Genomic DNA, 20,240 nt, shown 5'->3' with positions numbered 1-20,240 from the left:
AGGTGTTAGCAGAGGTTTATTGAGGGCTGGTCTAACTCCTGCAAGACCTGATGTACGGATTTTTGGTTTCCTAATTCAAGGTGATCTTCTGCTCATCTTTTTGCTGGATGTCTTCTTTTATAAACAGCAGTACTCATAGGTTGCAATATTTCTGTCAGAGAGTTTCTTCTTTCTATGCATTTATATAAATTAATGTCATTTCAGAATACGAGTTTGTAATTAGGCTATTACTCTTTTGAGAAAACAGAATAATCCCTTGCTACTGGAGTAGGTAGATGTCTGTACATGAAAGCAAATTGATTCATTACATTAGCATGAAAAATACTCAAAATCACTCTTTAAAATTAGCCTGTAGACATTGTAGGAAAAAAGATCAGACTCTGTCAATGTGCAACACGTGGAGAATAAATAAAAATAGAAATAGAAACACCACAAATAAACCAACACTGCCACAGCACAAACTCCTTTAAAGGCAGGAAACCGAGACCCATCCGCAAGCGCTGGAGCAGGCAGAAGTACCTCATGCCACGAGCGTCTCTGCCCAAAGAGCTGCGCTCGGCCATGCCACTGACGAAGAAATCCATCACCACGAGAGCAAACCTCGGCGGTGAGGGCAAAATGACGGCAAGCGAGAGCCGAGGCAACCTGCAGCCTACCTGAGGCCATGGCAGCACAACATGGCTGCCCACGGCAAGCACAGCTGCTCCCATCCCATGCCACGCTCCTGTCCCTGCGGGGCCAGCACGGCCTGCACACCTTCACAGGGGGGCTTAAATTATTCACAGCAAAGAGGCAGTGGAAGCATTTTCCAGCTCTTGCTGGTTGGGGATGGTATTCTGAGGCAAACTGTGGCCACGCAGGCACAGGGCAGCGGCAGGATGCAGTGTGGGAGGGTGAGGTAGTGCACCGTGAGGCAGCAGGATCAACACAGCAGTGACAATCGGTGCATGGCCCAGGGAAGGACGGGCAGCTTTTCTGTGCGATGGGGGAATGCAGGCAGAGGTTTCTTGGGAAAATGGGCTGACAACAAGAGACAGGTGAAGCTGTCTTTCCTGTAAATTATAGTCTCACCACCTACAGAAATACCCTTTCTTAACAAAAAGATAATAGCTCTCTGGGACCGTAAAGCAGTCATTATTTTGAGAAAAGCGCCCTAGAATGTAATTCATTGCACCTCTGAGAGGAGGCGTCATGGCGGCCTGCAGCTCCCTCACGAGGGGAGCGGAGGGGCAGGCGCTGAGCTCTGCTCTCTGGGGACAGCGACAGGACCCGAGGGAACAGCATGGAGCTGGGACAGGGGAGGGTCAGGCTGGGGGTTAGGGAAAGGGTCTGCACCCAGAGGGTGGTCGGGCACTGGGACAGGCTGCCCAGGGCAGCAGGCATGGCACTGAGCTGCTGGCGTTCAAGGTGCATTTGGACAACGCTCTCAGACACATAGTCTGATTTTTGGGTGGTCCTGTGTGGAGCCAGGACTTGGGCTCAGTGATCCTTATGGGTCTCTCCCAGCTTAGGATGTTCAGTGGTTCTATCTTTTATATTCATGCCTGGACTTTGCTGCCCCCCAGACAAAACGTGTTGCACATCACCTGCAGGCACACACATGGCACAGGTTTCACTCACTCCCCAGCAGCAGGGAGAGGGGGCCATGCAGGAGCGAGGGGGACAGGGCCCTGCCATGGGCACAGAAATGAGAATGCACAAGGAGAGGGTGAAGATGGCTGGGGAAGAAAGGACAGGGACACTCCCATTAAAGACCACGCATCTCCCCTCCTCCACACCCCAGCAGGTCAGAGCAAACAGCACTCAGTTTATATCCAGGATCACCCTTCCCTTTAATAAGGACTGTACTTCCAGACGAGAACTAGCTGCCTGTGCTGGAGGTGAAAATGAGCAAAAACTAAACCTGTATGAATCAATTTGCACCAGAAATTATTCACTGCACTCCTACTTCTTGCCTCTCACAGCTCAGGCAGTGTGAAATCTCGTTAGGCTCATGAAGAGCCAACACCCTCCGTCAGACGTGTAAAAGCAATTAAGCCCTTCCGAGAAGAAAAGCAAAAGCAGAGAAGGGATGTACTCCCAAAGGACGAGCAAAATCCAGGGCTTATTCATGAACCAAGCAATGTAGCTGCAAAGAATTCACTGGAGATCAAAGCAAAAGCAGGGGCTGTGTTTGGAGGAACTGTAAACTCATGGGAGAACGCCACAGCCAGCAAAGGCAGCAAGCCACAAAAGCAGCTGGATGGACAAGTTTCTGGGGAGCATGCCAGGCACATAATTAGCTTTACATTAAAAACAAAGACACTGTCCCCTGCTGTTTAATTCTTCCCGTGTCCAAAGAATTTTTTTAAACATACTTTTTAAATAGAAAAAAGGTTGCAACAACAGAAGTATTGCCTCTAGGATAAATTCCTGCTCCTAAAGGGTAAGAAAAAAATAAAATCCAAAAGGAAAGCAAAACTAAATCCTCTCCTGTCCCGCTTCCCCCCACCATCAGCTGCTTGAGGTAAAAGGAGCAACAGAAATACAACCTGGAGACCATGTCCAGACTTAGCAGACACCAATGAAAGGATTCGTTCCAGAGCTGTGCTGGGCTCACTTGGTAGAAATAAGGGCAAAAAGAAACATCTTGGATTTTGTTGCATTATGATGAAATCTATACTACAGCATCATTTTGGGAAGCCTTTCAAGCTTTCTTCAGGCTGAAATGCTGGGTTTGGTTCAGTTATGTCCGAAGTGGGTACTTACCCTGATTTTAATCATATGCTCATCGTTTCTGACGTCCCTGAATGCTTCTGCATAATCTGACCATGGTTATGAAAAGGACAGCACTGTGGGGGGACACTGGGGATGGGGAAGGCTCAGAGCAATCGGGGTCCCTGGTTCTCCAGGGAGTGGGGTGAGCAGGGTCCCCAGTCCTGCAGAAACCTGGGGATGGGGACATTGGGGGCCCCGGGGCCCCCAGGGATGGGGACAATATGGATCCCCAAACAGGAGACAATATATCTGCCCAAAAATGAGAGGGTGGGAAGGTGGAGGTCCCACATTTCCCAGGGGTTGAGGTCTTGAGGCTGTCGGATCCCAGTGTCCCCAGGGACAGAGGCATGGGGGACACCAGAGGTCCCCATGTCCCACAGGCACTTAGTGTCCCCAGAGACAGGGATATCAAAAAGTGTTTGTAAAACGCTCTCAGAAATATGGTTTATTTTTTAGGTAATCGTGTGTGGTCATGAGCTGGAATTTTTGATTCTTCTGGGTCCCTTCCAGCTCAGGGTATTCTGTGATTCTGTATGTTGTATTTCTTCATCAAACTCCACTGGACCATTCCTAACATAATGGAGAAATTCCTGCAGCTCTTATCCTTGGCTAGGAGAGCACGGCAATCTGAGGACAGCAGTGACAGACCCAAGAAATCTAAATAAGGCTGCTTTTCTGAGAAATGCATGCTCACTTCAAAACTGCAGTTCTGTTGAGTCAGACACTGCAATCTAGATACATAAAAAAGCTGGCTTTTATATAAAAGCAGTGATAAAGTATTTGAAGTTCATCAGCTTGTGGCTAAGCAATGCACGAGAAACAAAACTGTACATAAAACACTGGTGGCATAAGTTCAGACTTGAAAGCATTGTCCCCATGGCTCTGTGACTCACCAGTGTTGAAAGGGCTCTTTGGAAGCACAAAACGCCGGATCACGGCAGGTCCTTTGCCTGCTTGGGGTGGGACACACGAGCTCGCCACAAGCTCAGGGGGGTTACAGGAAGCTCGGTCTCTGTGCGTCACCCTACACACCCTGTCCTGTCCTGCAGCGGGTGAGGGGTGTGGAACCCAATGCCCACCCCACTGCCCACCCAGGGGGAATCATCATCATCATCATCATCATCATCTGCTGCTGCTGCTGCTGCTGGGCTCTGCACAGCCTGGGCCTGGGAGTGCCAGTGTGTCAGGCAAGCTTACAAAAACTACTTTAGAAGCTGGGTTCCCCTTCTCCTTTTCTAGAAATGTGCTGTCTTTTTAAGAGCTGAAGAAAGTGAACAGCACTAGAAAAGGGATGGGCAGCATGAAATAATCCGTCTGTACTTACTTTTCAAGTGAGTCCTCCTTTAAATAAATTTAGAGAACAAATCATGCTGTACACATCTGTTTCAGTTCATCTTCTGATACTCCACTAAAAAAAAAAAATAGTGATTCCATGGAAGAACATTTGGTCACACATTTGTGACAACTTCTGGATTGTGATTCTTCATTTTCCTGTTCTGATTTCCAAAAGAACTAGACAAAAGTATAATTTGAATTAAATAGTGAGGTGGTAGTAGGAATGATTATTTTATCTTGGAAAGGACAGCAAGCTAAATAATCATAAGAAAGCCCATGAAAAGACCAGACAAAGTAATCCAAGGGACAAAAGTTCACTAGAATAATTCAGTATTTTGTCAAACACTAAAAAAAAATTCTCTTAAGTAGCAAAACTGTGAAGAAATGTGAATGAAAGGATTACAAAGACAGAAAGGATTACGAAGACAAAAAAGATTACAAAGATTTTGTTCAGAGCCTTAATCCTAAATTATCCAACTGGGATGCACCACACATACTCAGAAAGGGTAGAGTTTGCATTTTGTAATAAATACACTCAGTAAACATTATGATTAAGAACAGCTAGTATTACAAAAAGTATGCTTAGTGTTTGCTCCATTTACAAATGTCATCCTCTGTATACAGGACAATATTTTAGACAAACAATTGCTTTAGACATGCTCTATTTATATGAGGGTAGCACATTTTCTGATAAATGATGAATTGCCGTAAGACAAACACAACACAAGAACTTATTTCTTCCTTTACTTCTTTACTTCTCCCTTGCCAGGAGGCAAAAGGCATTGCTATTAGCAACTACTTGAATTTAGACTAAGTCCATATACCTGTGGGCTCAAGGCTTGCCTACACTGAGGATGTGCCCTGCCTCCTGCTATGAACATCACAAACATTGACACAGAGAACCAAAATGAGACTTCGACTCTCTTCACAGTGGATTCAGCATGTTAAAGATCAATTTTACACAGACACAAATCATGTACGTGTTATATAAACTCTGTGTGTTATTTCCAAGTAACATTTGGCAGAGTATCTTACCTGAATATTTCAGAATAGGTCCTACCAAAGCATAGAGCCATTGAATACAAATTCTCAGCTTACGTCTTGTGATAAGGAGCGTGGCATTTGTTTCTAAAACACTGCATCGTGTGTGTGATCACTGAGATTCAGAATTGCATTGCTTGTTACATAAACAACCTCCCACACATTGAGCTGTTGAATCTTCGCTGTTTTGTGTTTTGACATCTTGGCTGGCAAAGTTAAAATGCTACCTCTAATACCTGAAACCCCATGGCTGTCAAAACAAAGCCCTCTTACACAAATCCACTGAGAGAGATTTCAAAATGAAAATCTGAGCTTTCTCTGAAATAGAGCATCAGAGTTGGCTCGTTATCTTTTCTTGTTGATACTGGCAATTTCTGACCACATTTGGTAACTGCAAAAACTACCAGCTGAAACCTCGCTCTCATGAGCACAGCACATTGCATGCACCATGGTTTGTGCACGAGGCTGCAGACAGCAGGACCTCTAACACATGTTCCTCCCCGTCATTTTGAAACATACAAAATACAGCTAAACACTGCGGCCCTAGGATCTTTGTTTGCAAAGATCTGCTCAGCTGAACCATGCCAGTTGCCTATCACAGCTGCAGTCACCAAGCATTTAAAGTCATTATCTTGTTACCACCCACAGTAATAATCTGCGCGATGGAGGCACTGGAAGATAACATCTATATTATCACTGAGCTCGGGACTTGAGCCCGCCTGTGCCTCAAGCTTCTTGATATCTGTGCTGCTGAAGTGTTGGTTAGCACTCAGATGGGAGGGGAAGGAGCCAGCCACCTTCCCGTACAGGAAATGCAGATGTGCTGACAGAGAAAGGGGAGACAGCCTTGAACTAGGCAGAGTCTTCCTCCTCCTCCCTCCAGCATCGGGGGCTCAAGCCAAGGCACATACCAGTGTCAATCTAACAGCAGAGCAGCAAGTACAGTAAACACACAGACACCAGATGGACATAGACCCACTAGACCAACTCCAGAGGAGGGCCATGAGGATGATCAAGGGGCTGGAGCACCTCTCCTGTGACGACAGGCTGAGGGAGCTGGGGCTGTTCAGCCTGGAGAAGAGAAGGCTCCAGGGAAACCTTACAGCAGCCTCCCACTACCTAAAGGGGACTACAGGAAAGCTGGGGAGGGACTCTGTCAGGGAGTGGAGTGATAGGGGAATGGGGAGTGGCTTTAAATTGAATGCAATGGGGCTTTAAATTGAAAGAGAGGAGATTTAGATTAGATTTTGTTGTTCTGATAATAAATTTTTTCTTTTTCTGTTTTTTGTTGTTGTTGTTGTTGTTTGCTTGTTTGTTTGTTTTTGTTGTTTTTTTTGTTTGTTTGTTTTTTGTTTTTTGTTTTTTTTTATACAAGCCTATATGGTAAAGACAGGTATATAAAGCAGGATCTCTATTTATGTATCTTCTTGGTCTGAAACTCAAATGGGAGATAAAAAGGGGGGAGGAATTAAAATGTCCACACAAGTAATTTAAGGTAAGCTGTGCCCTGTAAGAAGCCTGTAACAGGATCAAATTTCAAATAGCATTAAATTCTCAAGTCCTGTCTGCCCTGAGGAGTAACTAACATCAGCAGGGTGGATTATAACTGGAGTGCATCTTACAGTGTTAAATCTTAAAGCTACATACAAGCATGGAGTCAAATGGCAGACCTGTGCAATAAATGGAGAAAAGAAAGAAAGCAGGAAATTGTTGAAATGACTGTGCAAGGGTGACATGAACTCATTTGCTGAGCCAGGAAAAGCAGCTGTGAGCCCCTCACATATACTGTGCTCTTATTAGGGCTCTCTCACATGTAAGCATTTACCTCTGCTGCAGGAGATACCAAACATGGACTAGCAATGAAATGCTTCTGAACAACTTGTGAACACACTTGTGTCCTCACTTGTGAACACAAGTTGAAACATCTACCTTAAGAGGTTATCAGCTATCTCAAAAAGAGAAATCTATTCATAATAAATTCATTTTTCAGGAATAGTAAAAGATAGTATGTTATTTGTAATGAAATACACATACTGGTAGGAAAAACACAATCTTAACAGCATTATCTGGGACGGAACACTTGCTCAATGCCTACAGCAGCTGTTCAGCAGCAATCACATCACCTGTGGAGGAGCAGGCACCAAACAGGAGTGCTAACTGGAGGAAGAAAGACTCCTTCTCTCCCCTGCATTAATTACCAGTGCACTTTTTTTTTTTTTCCCCTATTTAGGGGATTTTAAAGGACATGAGGAACACAGAAATATGGATTCTATATTCCATATGGTTATGGAATGTGCTAATTTTGTCCCTTAGGTTAATCTATGTAAGTTTGTGGGATTTCTATTCAGAGAATTTTAAACACTGTGGAGGTAAATAGTAGTAACTCTACTAACAAAACACAGAATGTTTAATTTAGCTAAAAATCCAGTAAGTAAAGAAGATACACCTACTAACAATTTGCTGGGCATAAGCCTCCCACTCCTCTTCCTACACAGGGAAGGCTTTCTATGCCTACTCTTCTTTGTCTCCTTTTTCCGTCCCCACTACTCCTGTTCTTTTTCTCCCCTGAAGAAGTCCATAATTATGCACAAGAGTGATAATGTCAAGCCTTTAAATACTTCCAAAACAGTTTAAAGTCTTCGAGTGACCACATTTGCCACAAATGTCACACCAAACACCTTTTAAACACTTTTTATTTATAGTTGACTCCATCTTTTCTTTTTTACCTATAATATAATAAAATATTTTAGTAAGAATTTTACAGCAATAGTCTCTTTCCTACTGAAAACAAATAACTTGGAGTTTTCTGCCTAATACTTTTGCTGCCTATATACGATCAAAACTGTAAGTGGTTTTGACCTCTCAGAATCATAAAACAAAAGACGGAAGTTACAGCCTGCTTGTAGAAATCTCTAATCCTAAATCAGTTATCAGAGGATATTTATGTTTATCTGGTAGATTTGGTGTTTTTTCCACTACCTCTCAGAAAAAGACTTTCCTAGATATAAATTCAGTGCTTATTCTAACAGAAGATGCAATACTTAGCTTTCTTTTCCAGATTGAAATTCCAAAACTCCAGCTGAGGAAAACAGTTTTAAAACAGGAGAAATTAAGGGCATAGTAACAAGAAGATAAGAAGATATCTTGCAGTAAACAGTAAAAAAATAAAAATTAAATTAAATTAAAAAAAAAAAAAAAGTGGTGAATAAGCAGGAAACAGAAGTAGCACAAAATACGGAGTGTGATTAAAAGCAAGAGAAAGGGAAGGCAGCAAGCCAACATAACCCTGTATTTCCCAAAATGCTGATAAATCAATAGCGTATACACAACATATCCCCTCATTAAAGACATGGAAACTATGAGCCAAACTGCTGATTCAGTGTTCAGGATGCAGAAGGATGATTACTGAAGTCTGCCAACTACTTGCAGAACAGGAGGAACGCTACACATAAAACCAGATAAAAAACAAGGTGGGGGGAGGATAAAAATAGTAAAGCAGTTCTACTTCATGTAACTTAAGGAAGTATTTGGCAAATACTGGCTCCCCTCAAGTTTGTGCACATTGCCCTAACAGTGCTCAGTCATTGCAACTGGTTGCCTGGGGGGAAATCAGTGAGCAATTTGCACTGCTGGATGTTGTCACAGTGGAAATCAAAATTAAGAACTAAGAAAAGAAGATACCTTACCTCCTTTGCCTCACTACTGACACATCTACATGGTTAAAAAATAAAAATAAAAAAACACCACAACACTAAAACCTCAGCAGGTATAAACACAGTGCACCGATAACTTCACAGCTGTTCAAAGAAATGGGGTAATTTCATCCAAAGGAACCATGATCGTCCAGGTTAGCATATACGAATATGTAAAAGCAGCACTGCCAAGATGGGCTTGTACACGGGAAGTTTTCTCTTGCTAATGAGCTGTGGCCAGACCAACCATGTCCAGTGTTACATAGGATTGTCCTACAGCATTTTGTTGAAAAGCAGGTAAAACAGTTGGCTGCTTCTTGGGTTCATTCTCACTAGGTTCTGTCAAGTTCTCAGAAATCAGAAATTCCCTCGTTTTAACAGAATTTCTAAGGTATGGGTTGAACAATGTTTTTTCACTGAAATCTTCCAGCTTTAACACTTCTTCATTATCACTTTCTTCATTTTTAACTGAAATCTGTTGGGTTTCACGTAAATCATCTTCCAGCATTTCTATGGGTTGGATTTTCTTGGCTGGTATCAAAGCTGAATGCATTTGACTTCTGAAATCTTCACCAGTAATTACATAAGGCATAGATGGTGAAAGGCATTTAGCAACTTCATGTTCTTCATTATACTGTATCTTTTTTTCTCCATTTAACAGAGTTATTTTGTGTTCTGAGATATTTTGTACGGCTGTTGCATTAGTATCAGTACACTCAGAAACATGGTTTTCACAGTTCATTAGCAATAATCCTTCATGATCTTCTTCAGGAAAGCAATCTTCCAAAACATTTAAGTCCTCCAGGCCTAAGGTTTTATCCTCGTATGTCACTCCCTTCAAAAACGAATTATTCTGTCAGTGCAAAGAGATGAATTTGAAAGTTACATAAAGACAGATAATGTATCAGAAGATCTTTTAATATATATTTGCACTTGATCTGTTTAACTTTTAAAACTACAAGTATATTAATAAAGAGTTAGTGTGCATTTCAGCTGTGATGCAGTTATATTTAAATGAGTATTAAAAATTACATTGTTGTTCTATCCATTTGTTAAACACTTTCATATCATGGAACCTGAACTATTTCCATTTTTTCCACTCTAAATAACCCTTTTACAGACAAAATTTTAAATCCCATTCTCCACAGATTATGCTTTCTACAGAGTCCTGATCAACTCCATTCAAATAATCATGAGAACTTCAACAAGCATAAATATCAATAAATTAAAAACATGTAAATGTTAGTACAACTGTATACCTCAGGATTACCAAATCTGATTATTTCTTGTACTAGACTTTTTTTTGTGGAGAAGGGAGGAAATATCCAGATGTGGTGATTTGAGTCAATAGACTCAATAACCTGTGAAAAATTGGCTGTATTTTATGAGCCGTGGACACCAATAACTTCATAATTCCAAAACATTATTTCTTGTTATCATGTAAGTAAGAATTAAATTACTATACTTTATAAAGATGCATCCTTCTACTTGTTTGAAATATAACTAAGAGCATTTTATAATACTTAAAAGAATGAAATCAAATACTCTTTTTCTTTCAGTTAGTCATAAAATTAATGTTAGAGAAGGAGTTGTCTTCCGTCCCTTTGATCCCTTCTTTAATAAATAAAATGTCAGCTATTACCATGGATGCATCAAGAGGCCATTCCACAGCAACGCTCTCTGCAGGGTTGGGTATATCAGGCCAGCAAACCTTTTTAAACCTAATATTGAGAAATAATGTTTATTCAACTGATGAAAAATAGATTATTAAAAACTAAAGGAATAAAAATCAAAGAGGTCAAAATACCAAACTTTCACAAAGGAAATTTTTCTTATACTAACACAGTACTTTTCATTAAAATCATTTTCCCTCACATCAATTTTTATTAGAAAAGATGTCAAGTAAAAATCTTGTTCTACAGAGACATTGCAGAAGATTTGTTAATGCATAGTCAACTTTCTGAACATGTGGTAGTTTAAATAATAGTATGCCAGAAAAAGGCTGTATGTAAAAGCTGCTGTGATCATGTTTCTGGTAGCTCCTCAGTGAAAAGCTACCTTTGTTCTAGTGAAAATGTTCCTAACATTACACCACACTAAATTTACACTTAGTTCTTATTTCATCAGCAGATAAAACACAATAGATGAAGCTGTAGCTTCACTTTTTACTACTCTAATGGAGTAGTAAACAGGAAACAAAATGAATCATTCATATTACGTTTAATAAGCGAATGAAAACCTGGTCATCGTTTGACTTTTTACATTGCAGTTCAATCCACATAAGAATATTAACACTAAAGTACATCTCAAAGTATTCTCCAGGATCAAAGCATCATTTCCTACTTTTACGAAAAATCAGAATATACAATACAGATGAAGACGGAAAACTGTTGGAAATGACACATCACATCAACTATACTTACATATCAACTTATCAGTTTTCATAGCTAAGAACCTCCCCAAATATTTAAGATTATTAAGCTTATGATTAAGCTTCAGCCCAACAACCCAGTCATTCGTCATGCTACATAAAAGCATATTTTTAACCTTAACAAATCATCACAGCTATCTTTGGGATCTTGCAGTGTCCCCACGCTCCAAGAGAGCAATTTAAAATCTGGCAGGGGACATCTGTAACAGTAGATGAAAGCATTACATTTCATACACAGATAATGGATGCAAACTCATGGATCAATCATCCAAATGCTTCACATGATGAAATTTTTAGTTTCTTAATGACTCCTTTACAGTCACGAAGTAATGAAAGTAATCTTAGTGTAACTAAGCAATACAGGTTACATGAAACATGCTCTAGTGGTGTATTTGCAGATATATTAAGAAAGTATAGGAAGATTTCTGTCAGCTTTTTTTGGCATTATTATTTCAGTATCTGACTTAAACTGCACTCCCCTCACCTGATTGACCACAGAATTGCAACTAGCATGTAACATCTGCTATAAACTGATACAGATAACAAGTAAATCAATTTATCCTTTATTTTCCCCATCTACTGCACTTTCTAAAATTAATATTTATTTTTGGACTATAGCACATTAACTACAATTACAAGATATTTAGGCTTTTTCAGTTGTTACTCCATTAGCACTATTTTCTAATTTGACATTGGTTTGAAACCCAGCCCAGAAGCATTTAGAAAATAAATTTTAAAATGGGCTTTTTACACTTAAAGACTAAATTCAGTTTCAGAAGATGAAAAATGTACTCACACGTGTTTTTTCAAAATGCATGTTATCCAAAGGCCTAACAGAAAGAACATGCTTAATCCAACGGGTATAGCAATGAAAATAATGTCTTCTTTATCTTTAGAGAAAAAAAAAAAAAAAAAAAAAAAAAAACAAAACAGATGTTTATAATTTCTTTATGTATTCCATTAAGACAGCTGATTTTCAACATCAACCACCTAATTAGCACCATTTTAAAAGTTTTGCCAAAACTAGTTAAAGTTACTCAGAATACTGCCACACTCGTACAAAGTGTCAAAAGATGAGTATTTTGCATCCAACAAGTCATAGTTACTAAGCCAGAAAAGCGGCCTATGCTGGAACTTCTCAAAATATCTCAGGAACAGATGTATCAGATTTTAAAATTTACTTAATTTAATTGAATCACACAATAAATCAGATGGGAGGGGACATATGCAGTTCACCATATCCAACTTAGAATCAGGTTGTCTAGTGTCCATGTTAGTACCAAACCAATCTTTGATTATCAAAGTCTAATACCTCTCTGGGCAGTTTTTTTAGAGTCACCTAAAACTGCTGTACAGTGCCACTTCTACCCGTTAGTACAAAATAGATTTTAAATTTAATGCCAGAGGTAGGCTTTAAATATAAATAAAATACAGTTAACTCTCATGACTGAAACAGACTGTTCCAATTGCCAACCTTGCTTCCAAGTACCTCCCAACATAGGTCCTGATAGCAATAGAGACCAAAACTCAGCACAGCCTAACCTATGTTGCTTCTGAATGGCAAACTAGAAGATGAATTTACAGGCTGAAAAAAAAAAAAAAATAAAAGGAATTAGCTTCATGTCTCATGACCTGTTCAAGGACCTGTTTAGCTCCTGTACTTTTACATAAATCAGTTCAGCCAACACTGTGAATATTAATAAATATGGAAAACATTCTTTCAGAAGCAGGAAAGAGGAAGTGTCTGAAGTACCAGCACACAATCGTCACACCAATCTCCACACTAAAAATCTGGCTCAATGCACAGCTATTCTAATTCTAGTAACTCAAAAACATCTGCTTTTTGAAAAACTGTAAGGTGCTCTATCCCATAACTGATGGCACACAAAGAATACGATGATCCCCCAAAGATCCACAGTATTCCATGGTTTTACTGACAGCAAAAAGAATTGGCATTTTGATCTCTTATCCTGAGGTTTTAGTCTGTAAAGATGTTCAATGAGATTGAATTAAATTCAGCAAGTGTTGGTCAATCTTCCTTGTCTTAACACCCATTAAAAAGAATAAATAGATAAAAATAACTCTTACAGATGCCTAAACAAAGAAATCTTGTAATCTTGTATTTCCTACTTCAAAACTCCTTTTCAAAATAACAGTAACAAACCTGGAATATTACTTACTGAATTTCAAAGTCTTGAAGGTTTTTTGCTCTCCACTGGTTCCACCAGCTCTATTGCTTGCCATGATATAGACAGTATATTGTGTATTAGCCTGTAAGGACTTCAGTCTGTGGTGCAGAACATCAGAGTTCACCGTTTCATCTTTTTTAGGAAAAGATTTAAAAAAAAAATAAGATAGTGTTATATCAGAACTGTACACTTATTTATCATCTTTTACAAAGATGTTACACAGAGTGTTTTTAAAGATGACTGAACAACTTGGCAAAGTGACCCTATCAGTCACTGTGGCAGAATGCTTGTTATCAAACAATGCTTGTTGATGTTACTTAACTGTTTGGAGCAAAAAACAAACCGCTATGTAGTTACTTTTAAAAATAATCACATTAATTATTTGCTAAATTTAAAACATTTTAAAGTATTTTATCATAAGGAAAAAAAAAAAAAAAAAAAAAAAAACACCAAAAAAAGAAACACCACTGGCTTCTGAAATTTATTTCTACAACCTGTGGAACCTAAACTCAAAAAGAAATTGAAAACAGTTGGCGAAATTTGTGTTTCTGCAGCTCATAAAATTTAACTATATTTTTAGTTCATTGATCATCCAAAAGGATGCAGCCTACCAGCACTGCAGTATCACTCCAATAAAATTAGAGGAAGTTAGCCAAAAGCAACACAATTTTTCCAGTTTCCAAATGCTTTTCTGAATAGAACTCAGTGTTTCGAATACCCTGTCCATTCCTGGAATTGGTATGATATGTTTTACTTTAACTTTTTCTAAGCAGGACATACATGTATATCGTAACATTTTACGTCTGCCAACAGAATTAAGAACATGTTTGTGTATTATGAAATTAAAGGATTTTCTGATAAATGAAATCAAAGCTAATACATCACCATTTAGCTCAGCCAAGAAATGCTCAGGAAATAGATACACTGCAACATACCCTGAGATTGAGCAAAGTTTTTCATAAATCAAGGTTTGAAAAGTACAATTCTGGAGTTAAAAGGCCATCAATGAAATCACCTTTGCGCAAACTCAAAGTTCTCTCTTAGATGTGACAAAAAGATGTGATATCAAGGAAGCCTCAAAAAACGACAGTACAGTTGGGTTTTGCCTTTTAAGACTAATTCCCATGAGTTGCTATTTAGTAATATTTTCCTTAAGAAACTAATCCGATGTCCTAAAATGGGCACAGTGTTTCACGTGAGAAGCTTTGCAATGCTTTACAAATTTTGCTTTGTTTGAGGCTGCATGTCTTAAGGATGACCCTGCACAAAACATTCAGCATTAACACATTCAGGAACTAACACGGCAAGGAAGTAGAAGACTAAATCTGACATAAATTGTCATAGCTTCATCTTTCTAACTTACAAATTACCAAAAATATTCTTGCCCTGGCTCTGAACTGGTTATCCAGAAGCAACTGAAGACATGTCAAGATCTGTAAATTTGAGATTGTTTAAAGAAAGATGTTAGGTTTCTGCTAGCAGTGATGTCTAAAACAAAGAAGGAAAAAGAACAACTTATAAGGCATTGAATGATCCAACAGTACTCTTGATAAACTATTCAGGAAGAAGAAATTTAGATCACTGAAACATGTCTCACAAAAGATTCTGCTGAGATTCATGCTAGATGTTCTGAATAGATAGGATTATACTGGTTATTGACACTTTGCATGGATGCTATTTTTGATATAGGCGATTATTAAAAAGGTATGCTACCAGCCTACAGAGCAGGAAAGCAATATCAAACACAAAACATTAAGCTCATCTGAAGGAATTAATCTAAAAAACTATGTCCATAGAAATTATTTCCTGGAAGATTGTTTTTGCTTTTTGGCTATTGTTTGCTACTTTGTTTTTATTTTGAATCCACTGTGAAAATAATTCTACCAGTAAATTTCTACCATACTGTTCTAGAAGTTCAGGACTTGGGAAAGGCATCCTTCCAAGGACAAACATGGAACTTATAAACTTACTGAACCCTCAAGTGCTTCAAATTCTTGAATTGGCACAGAATCTATGCTTTGCCAATTTATTCTAACCGCAGATTAATTCATCTGTCTCTACTACAATTTTTTTCAACTGGCTCCAAATGTGTGTCTTGACAGAGAGATCTGAAGAAGGAAAGAGACTAATACTTATGTAAAAGTGGAAAACTACAAATATCTGGCAAATAATACTTTCTAATTTGGCATAAACTTTATTTTATTTTTTAACATTATGGAGAACAGGTTGTAAAAAGTCTGTCATATATGAGCTCCCATCCAAGTCGAGGAAAAAGAAGAGGAATGGCAATGCTGTCACACACTAAGTTTAACAACTGAAGATTCAGCAGATCTGGATCCCATCAAAGATGCAGAAGGGATTCACTATTAAGATTCACTAACAGAAAGCTGTGTTGTACAAAATAAATTCAAAACAGATAAAGAAACCAAGCAAGAATAAACATGCAATATTAAAGCAAGGACTGTTCACTAGAATTCTCCAACATCTCAGCTAAAACTATCAGTCCTTTATGTAAGCCAAATTTTAGTAACAGTATTTTCAGACATATTTATGTAACAAATACATAATAACAAAGTATGCTAATAGCTACAAAAATAATTATTATAATCAGACAGCAGATTGTCATAGCCCTGTTGTAATCTTTGATGTTTAATGTATACTTACTCAACTCTTTTCCACCTTCAGGTTTATAAAATATTGTATAGTTAGTGATAAAGCCATTTCTTTTATCTTTTGAAATCTCCTCCCATTTTATTACAACTTCATTTTTGCCTAGAACATCTGTATCAGCCACAGGACCTTCTGATGGCTCTGCACAGAAGCATCATAAATTAGAAAACTGTCTACATGTCACAGCATTATCCATATGTTACCTCACACATACCAGGAATATTAAGAAAGCAAATGTACAAGTAAATGTCTTATTAGTGCTCTGACATAGACCCAAACTTTTATCCTCTTTCCCATTCTGTCAACTTTTAATACTGTCACAGCTCACTATGACCAGGAAAGCATTCAAAACCAAGTTGTGCTAGTATTATTCTATCAAACAACAGTCTGTTACCTCTTCAAGTAACTAACAATAATATACTGTGAAATGTGTGTGCACATTTACACAGATCTAAAGGCACAGACATTAAAATTTTCACCTAAAATCTTAAAATTGTCAGTAAATTAGATTCTTGCAGCTGCCTGTAAATATCACTGCAGTCACATGAAACTTCTACAAAGAAATATTCCCCTCCTGCCTCTGAAATGCTATTTCATTTACAGTTTCTGTTCAACCATAAACTTCATGGGTCCTTACCATTTTTTATATCCAGGACAGCACATATTCTCTAATATTATACAATGGGACAGAAAGCAAGCTTTTCAAACTATTAATTTTATTCTGTGAGTAGAATCTCTCTTTTATTAGGTGCACAACTAGCTCAGTCAACTGCATCATTAAAATCAAGTGTACTTATATATCTAAATGCAGCTGCAGCATTTAAGAGATGCCAGTTAAATAAAATAAAATAAAATAAAATAAAATAAAATAAAATAAAATAAAATAAAATAAAATAAAATAAAATAAAATAAAATAAAATGTCTTTTTAGCTATACTCTTTCCAAGTGTGTTGTATACCCTACAGACGCATTGCAACCAATGGATGACTTTCAAGCAGAGCTGTACCTGAACCTTCCTCAACATCTGCTTCTAGCCTTCAATAATGCCAGTACCTAATTTATCAAAGAAAATATAACCTAACAGACAGACTACAGCATACCTTTCACAACATCATGAAATACGTACCTTTTTCTTGAACATAAGTTTGTATGGAATATGGAGCTGCTACTTTATTGCCATAAAGAGGATACACTGACATGTTATAGCATACAAATGGTTTAAAGATTTCTGAAAAAAAAATGAAAGAGTACTTTCACAGTTCTCCGCAAAAAACATATAGATATAATACGGCTTACAGTTTTGCCTTTGTACTTATAACATGTACTCTGCACACTGATTTTTCATGGAAACTACATACACAGCCAGATCATTACTATTCAGAGTTTATCAATTAAAAAAAAAAAAAAGTCAGCCCCTGCTAGAAAATGGTGAGCAGTTCCTCGCCTCTTTATCAGTGCATTATAAGGCCACTGAAACCTCTGAGGAATGCTTTAGGTCCTAACACAAATGTGATTACATATCATAGAATCATAGAATGGCCAGGGTTGGAGGGGACCTTAAAGAGCACTCAGTTCCAACCCCCCTCCACCACAGGCAGCGACATCTCCCACTAGATCAGGTTGCTCAAAGCCCCATCCAACCTGACCTTGAACATCTCCAGGGACAGGAAAGATTGTATGATTATATATAACATGCCAAGTTGATCAGTCACTCCATTTGCTTATTTTAATGAAAAATTCTCTCTGAAATTCTCTTGTAGGTTTCTTATTCTCTAAAACATGTGAAGACACAAACTTCTCCCTTGAATTCAGATTTTTCTGTTATAATAGACAGTGCAAATTTCATGCTAGGCCACCAACCTACCAAATTGCTTAAACATGAAACCTGTATCCTAATCTAACATGGAAACAAACACCATCTTGCACGTTTTGTGAAAATCTGAGAGTTAAAAATGCTATTAAATTACTGGTGGAATTTCAATAAAGCATGAAATAAGGTTGTTATTTTTTTTTAATGGTCTGAGGAAAGCTGCATGAGTTCAAAACCTTTAATATTAAATTTTATACAATCTTTCAAATCTCAATAATATTACATTTTGTGCATAATGTGATACAATTTACAGTATGATGTTCCAGATCAGGATAAAGGGGGAGACATTCAGATGTGGGTGATATGAATGCAGATGCTCAATTCCTGTTAACGTTAGGTATCTTGTTCCCTTTGCTCCTTTAAGCACATATGTTAAATCAGGTATGAATGTGATCTATTTGACTTAAAGCAGAACAATAATGCAAATGTTATTTTTAAAACAGTTGCTTGCAAGCTCATCTCCCTTTGTTCTTTCTGGTCTACTTATAAATAAATATACATAAATGCCTATGTATCTGTATGTTGTTACAATCATAACTTGTAAATGAACATACTTTTGTTAGCTTTCCACTTTGTAGAATTTGATATATACTGCCATGATCTACTGAAAGGATCTGTCTCCAGCTCCTCATACCACTCAACGACATATTCAGTTACTTCTGGTTCAGAGGCTATCCATTCCACAATCATTTCTTCATTTGTTGTAAAGGTCCTTACTGTTTCAATAATCTCAGGAGCTAAAAATTTAACAGAAAATGTCAGCAATTCTATCTTTGTAAAAACTGCAGCAAGAATACAGTTTAGTTAAAGCAACCTGGGGTTGCTTCTTTAGAAAGTATGATGTTTAGCTAAGGTTAAACAAAAAGTGACTTTATAGATACATTCACATGTATCAAATGTACTCAAAATGCCTTAAAATGAAGCATGTAAGAATTTTAACAATTAAAAGAAGGTGAGGGGGGCAAAAAAAAAAAATGAGGTGGTGATACCTATAGAGATTTACACGTACAGAATCAATGACAGGTCCCTGTTTTGGGATCCAAATTTCACAGTTTGTTGGCTGCAGCTAGTGCATATAAGCAAGCTTTGATCAGGGCATCAAAAGGCAAGAAGAAAACAATAAAACAAGTAAGCAGCATAATGAGTGACAGTGAAGCAAAAGTGAACCATCAGCCTGTAGAACAGAGGTAACAGATGCAATTTGCAATTCACAGAATCACACAATTTCTAGGTTGGAAGAGACCTCAAGATCATCGAGTCCAACCTCTGACCTAACGCTAACAGTCCCCACTAAACCATATCCCTAAGCTCTACATCTAAACGTCTTTTAAAGACTTCCAGGGATGGTGACTCCACCACTTCCCTGGGCAGCCTGTTCCAGTGCCTCACAACCCTTTCGGTAAAGAAGTTTTTCCTAACATCTAACCTAAAACTCCCCTGGCTCAACTTAAGCCCATTCCCCCTCGTCCTGTCACCAGGCACGTGGGAGAACAGGCCAACCCCCACCTCAGTACAGCCTCCTTTAAGGTATCTGTAGAGAGCAATAAGGTCGCCCCTGAGCCTCCTCTTCTCCAGGCTGAACAAGCCCAGCTCCCTCAGCCGCTCCTCGTAGGACTTGTTCTCCAGGCCCCTCAACAGCTTCGTCGCCCTTCTCTGCACCCGCTCAAGCACCTCCATGTCCTTCTTGTAGCAAGGGGCCCAAAACTGAACACAGTACTCGAGGTGCGGCCTCACCAGAGCTGAGTACAGGGGGATGATCACCTCCCTAGCCCTGCTGGTCACACTGTTTCTGATACAAGCCAGGATGCCATTGGCCTTCTTGGCCACCTGAGCACACTGCTGGCTCATATTCAGCCGACTATCCACCATCACTCCCAGGTCCTTCTCTGCCTGGCAGCTCTCCAACCATTCCTCTCCCAGTCTGTAGCTCTGCTTGGGGTTATTGCGCCCCAGGTGCAGGACCCAGCACTTGGCCTTGTTGAACTTCATGCAGTTGACCTCAGCCCATCGGTGCAGCCTATCCAGATCCTCCTGCAGAGCTTTCCTACCCTCAAGCAGATCGACACACGCGCATAGCTTGGTGTCATCTGTGAACTTACTGAGGGTGCACTCGATCCTCTCATCCAGATCATTGATGAAGATATTAAAGAGGACCGGCCCCAGCACCGAGCCCTGGGGGACGCCACTAGTGACTGGCCTCCAACTGGACTTGACTCCATTCACCACAACCTTTGGGCCCAGCTATCCAGCCAGTT

General features: G+C 39.0%; 1 protein-coding gene across 6 annotated transcripts in view; it reads right to left on the bottom strand.

The window, feature by feature from the left end:
- Window positions 1-4,405: 4,405 nt before the first annotated feature.
- IL31RA (interleukin 31 receptor A) overlaps window positions 4,406-20,240 on the bottom strand; it is a 39,683-nt gene continuing 23,848 nt past the window's right edge. For all 6 annotated transcript variants that reach the window (XM_084505101.1, XM_084505102.1, XM_084505103.1 and 3 more), the window contains exons 10-16: window positions 18,540-18,722; window positions 17,242-17,343; window positions 16,110-16,256; window positions 13,437-13,577; window positions 12,053-12,146; window positions 10,468-10,546; window positions 4,406-9,678 (exon numbers count right to left, since the gene is read on the bottom strand). In XM_084505101.1, coding sequence (XP_084361227.1) covers window positions 9,049-9,678; window positions 10,468-10,546; window positions 12,053-12,146; window positions 13,437-13,577; window positions 16,110-16,256; window positions 17,242-17,343; window positions 18,540-18,722 — 1,376 coding nt within the window. In that variant the 3' untranslated portion in view covers window positions 4,406-9,048. The remainder of the gene's footprint in view (window positions 9,679-10,467; window positions 10,547-12,052; window positions 12,147-13,436; window positions 13,578-16,109; window positions 16,257-17,241; window positions 17,344-18,539; window positions 18,723-20,240) is intronic.

This window comes from Aythya ferina (assembly GCF_964211825.1).
Source record: "Aythya ferina genome assembly, chromosome: Z".
In the NCBI taxonomy this organism is placed as follows: Eukaryota; Metazoa; Chordata; class Aves; order Anseriformes; family Anatidae; genus Aythya; species Aythya ferina.
This window is presented reverse-complemented; position numbering and strand designations above follow the sequence as displayed.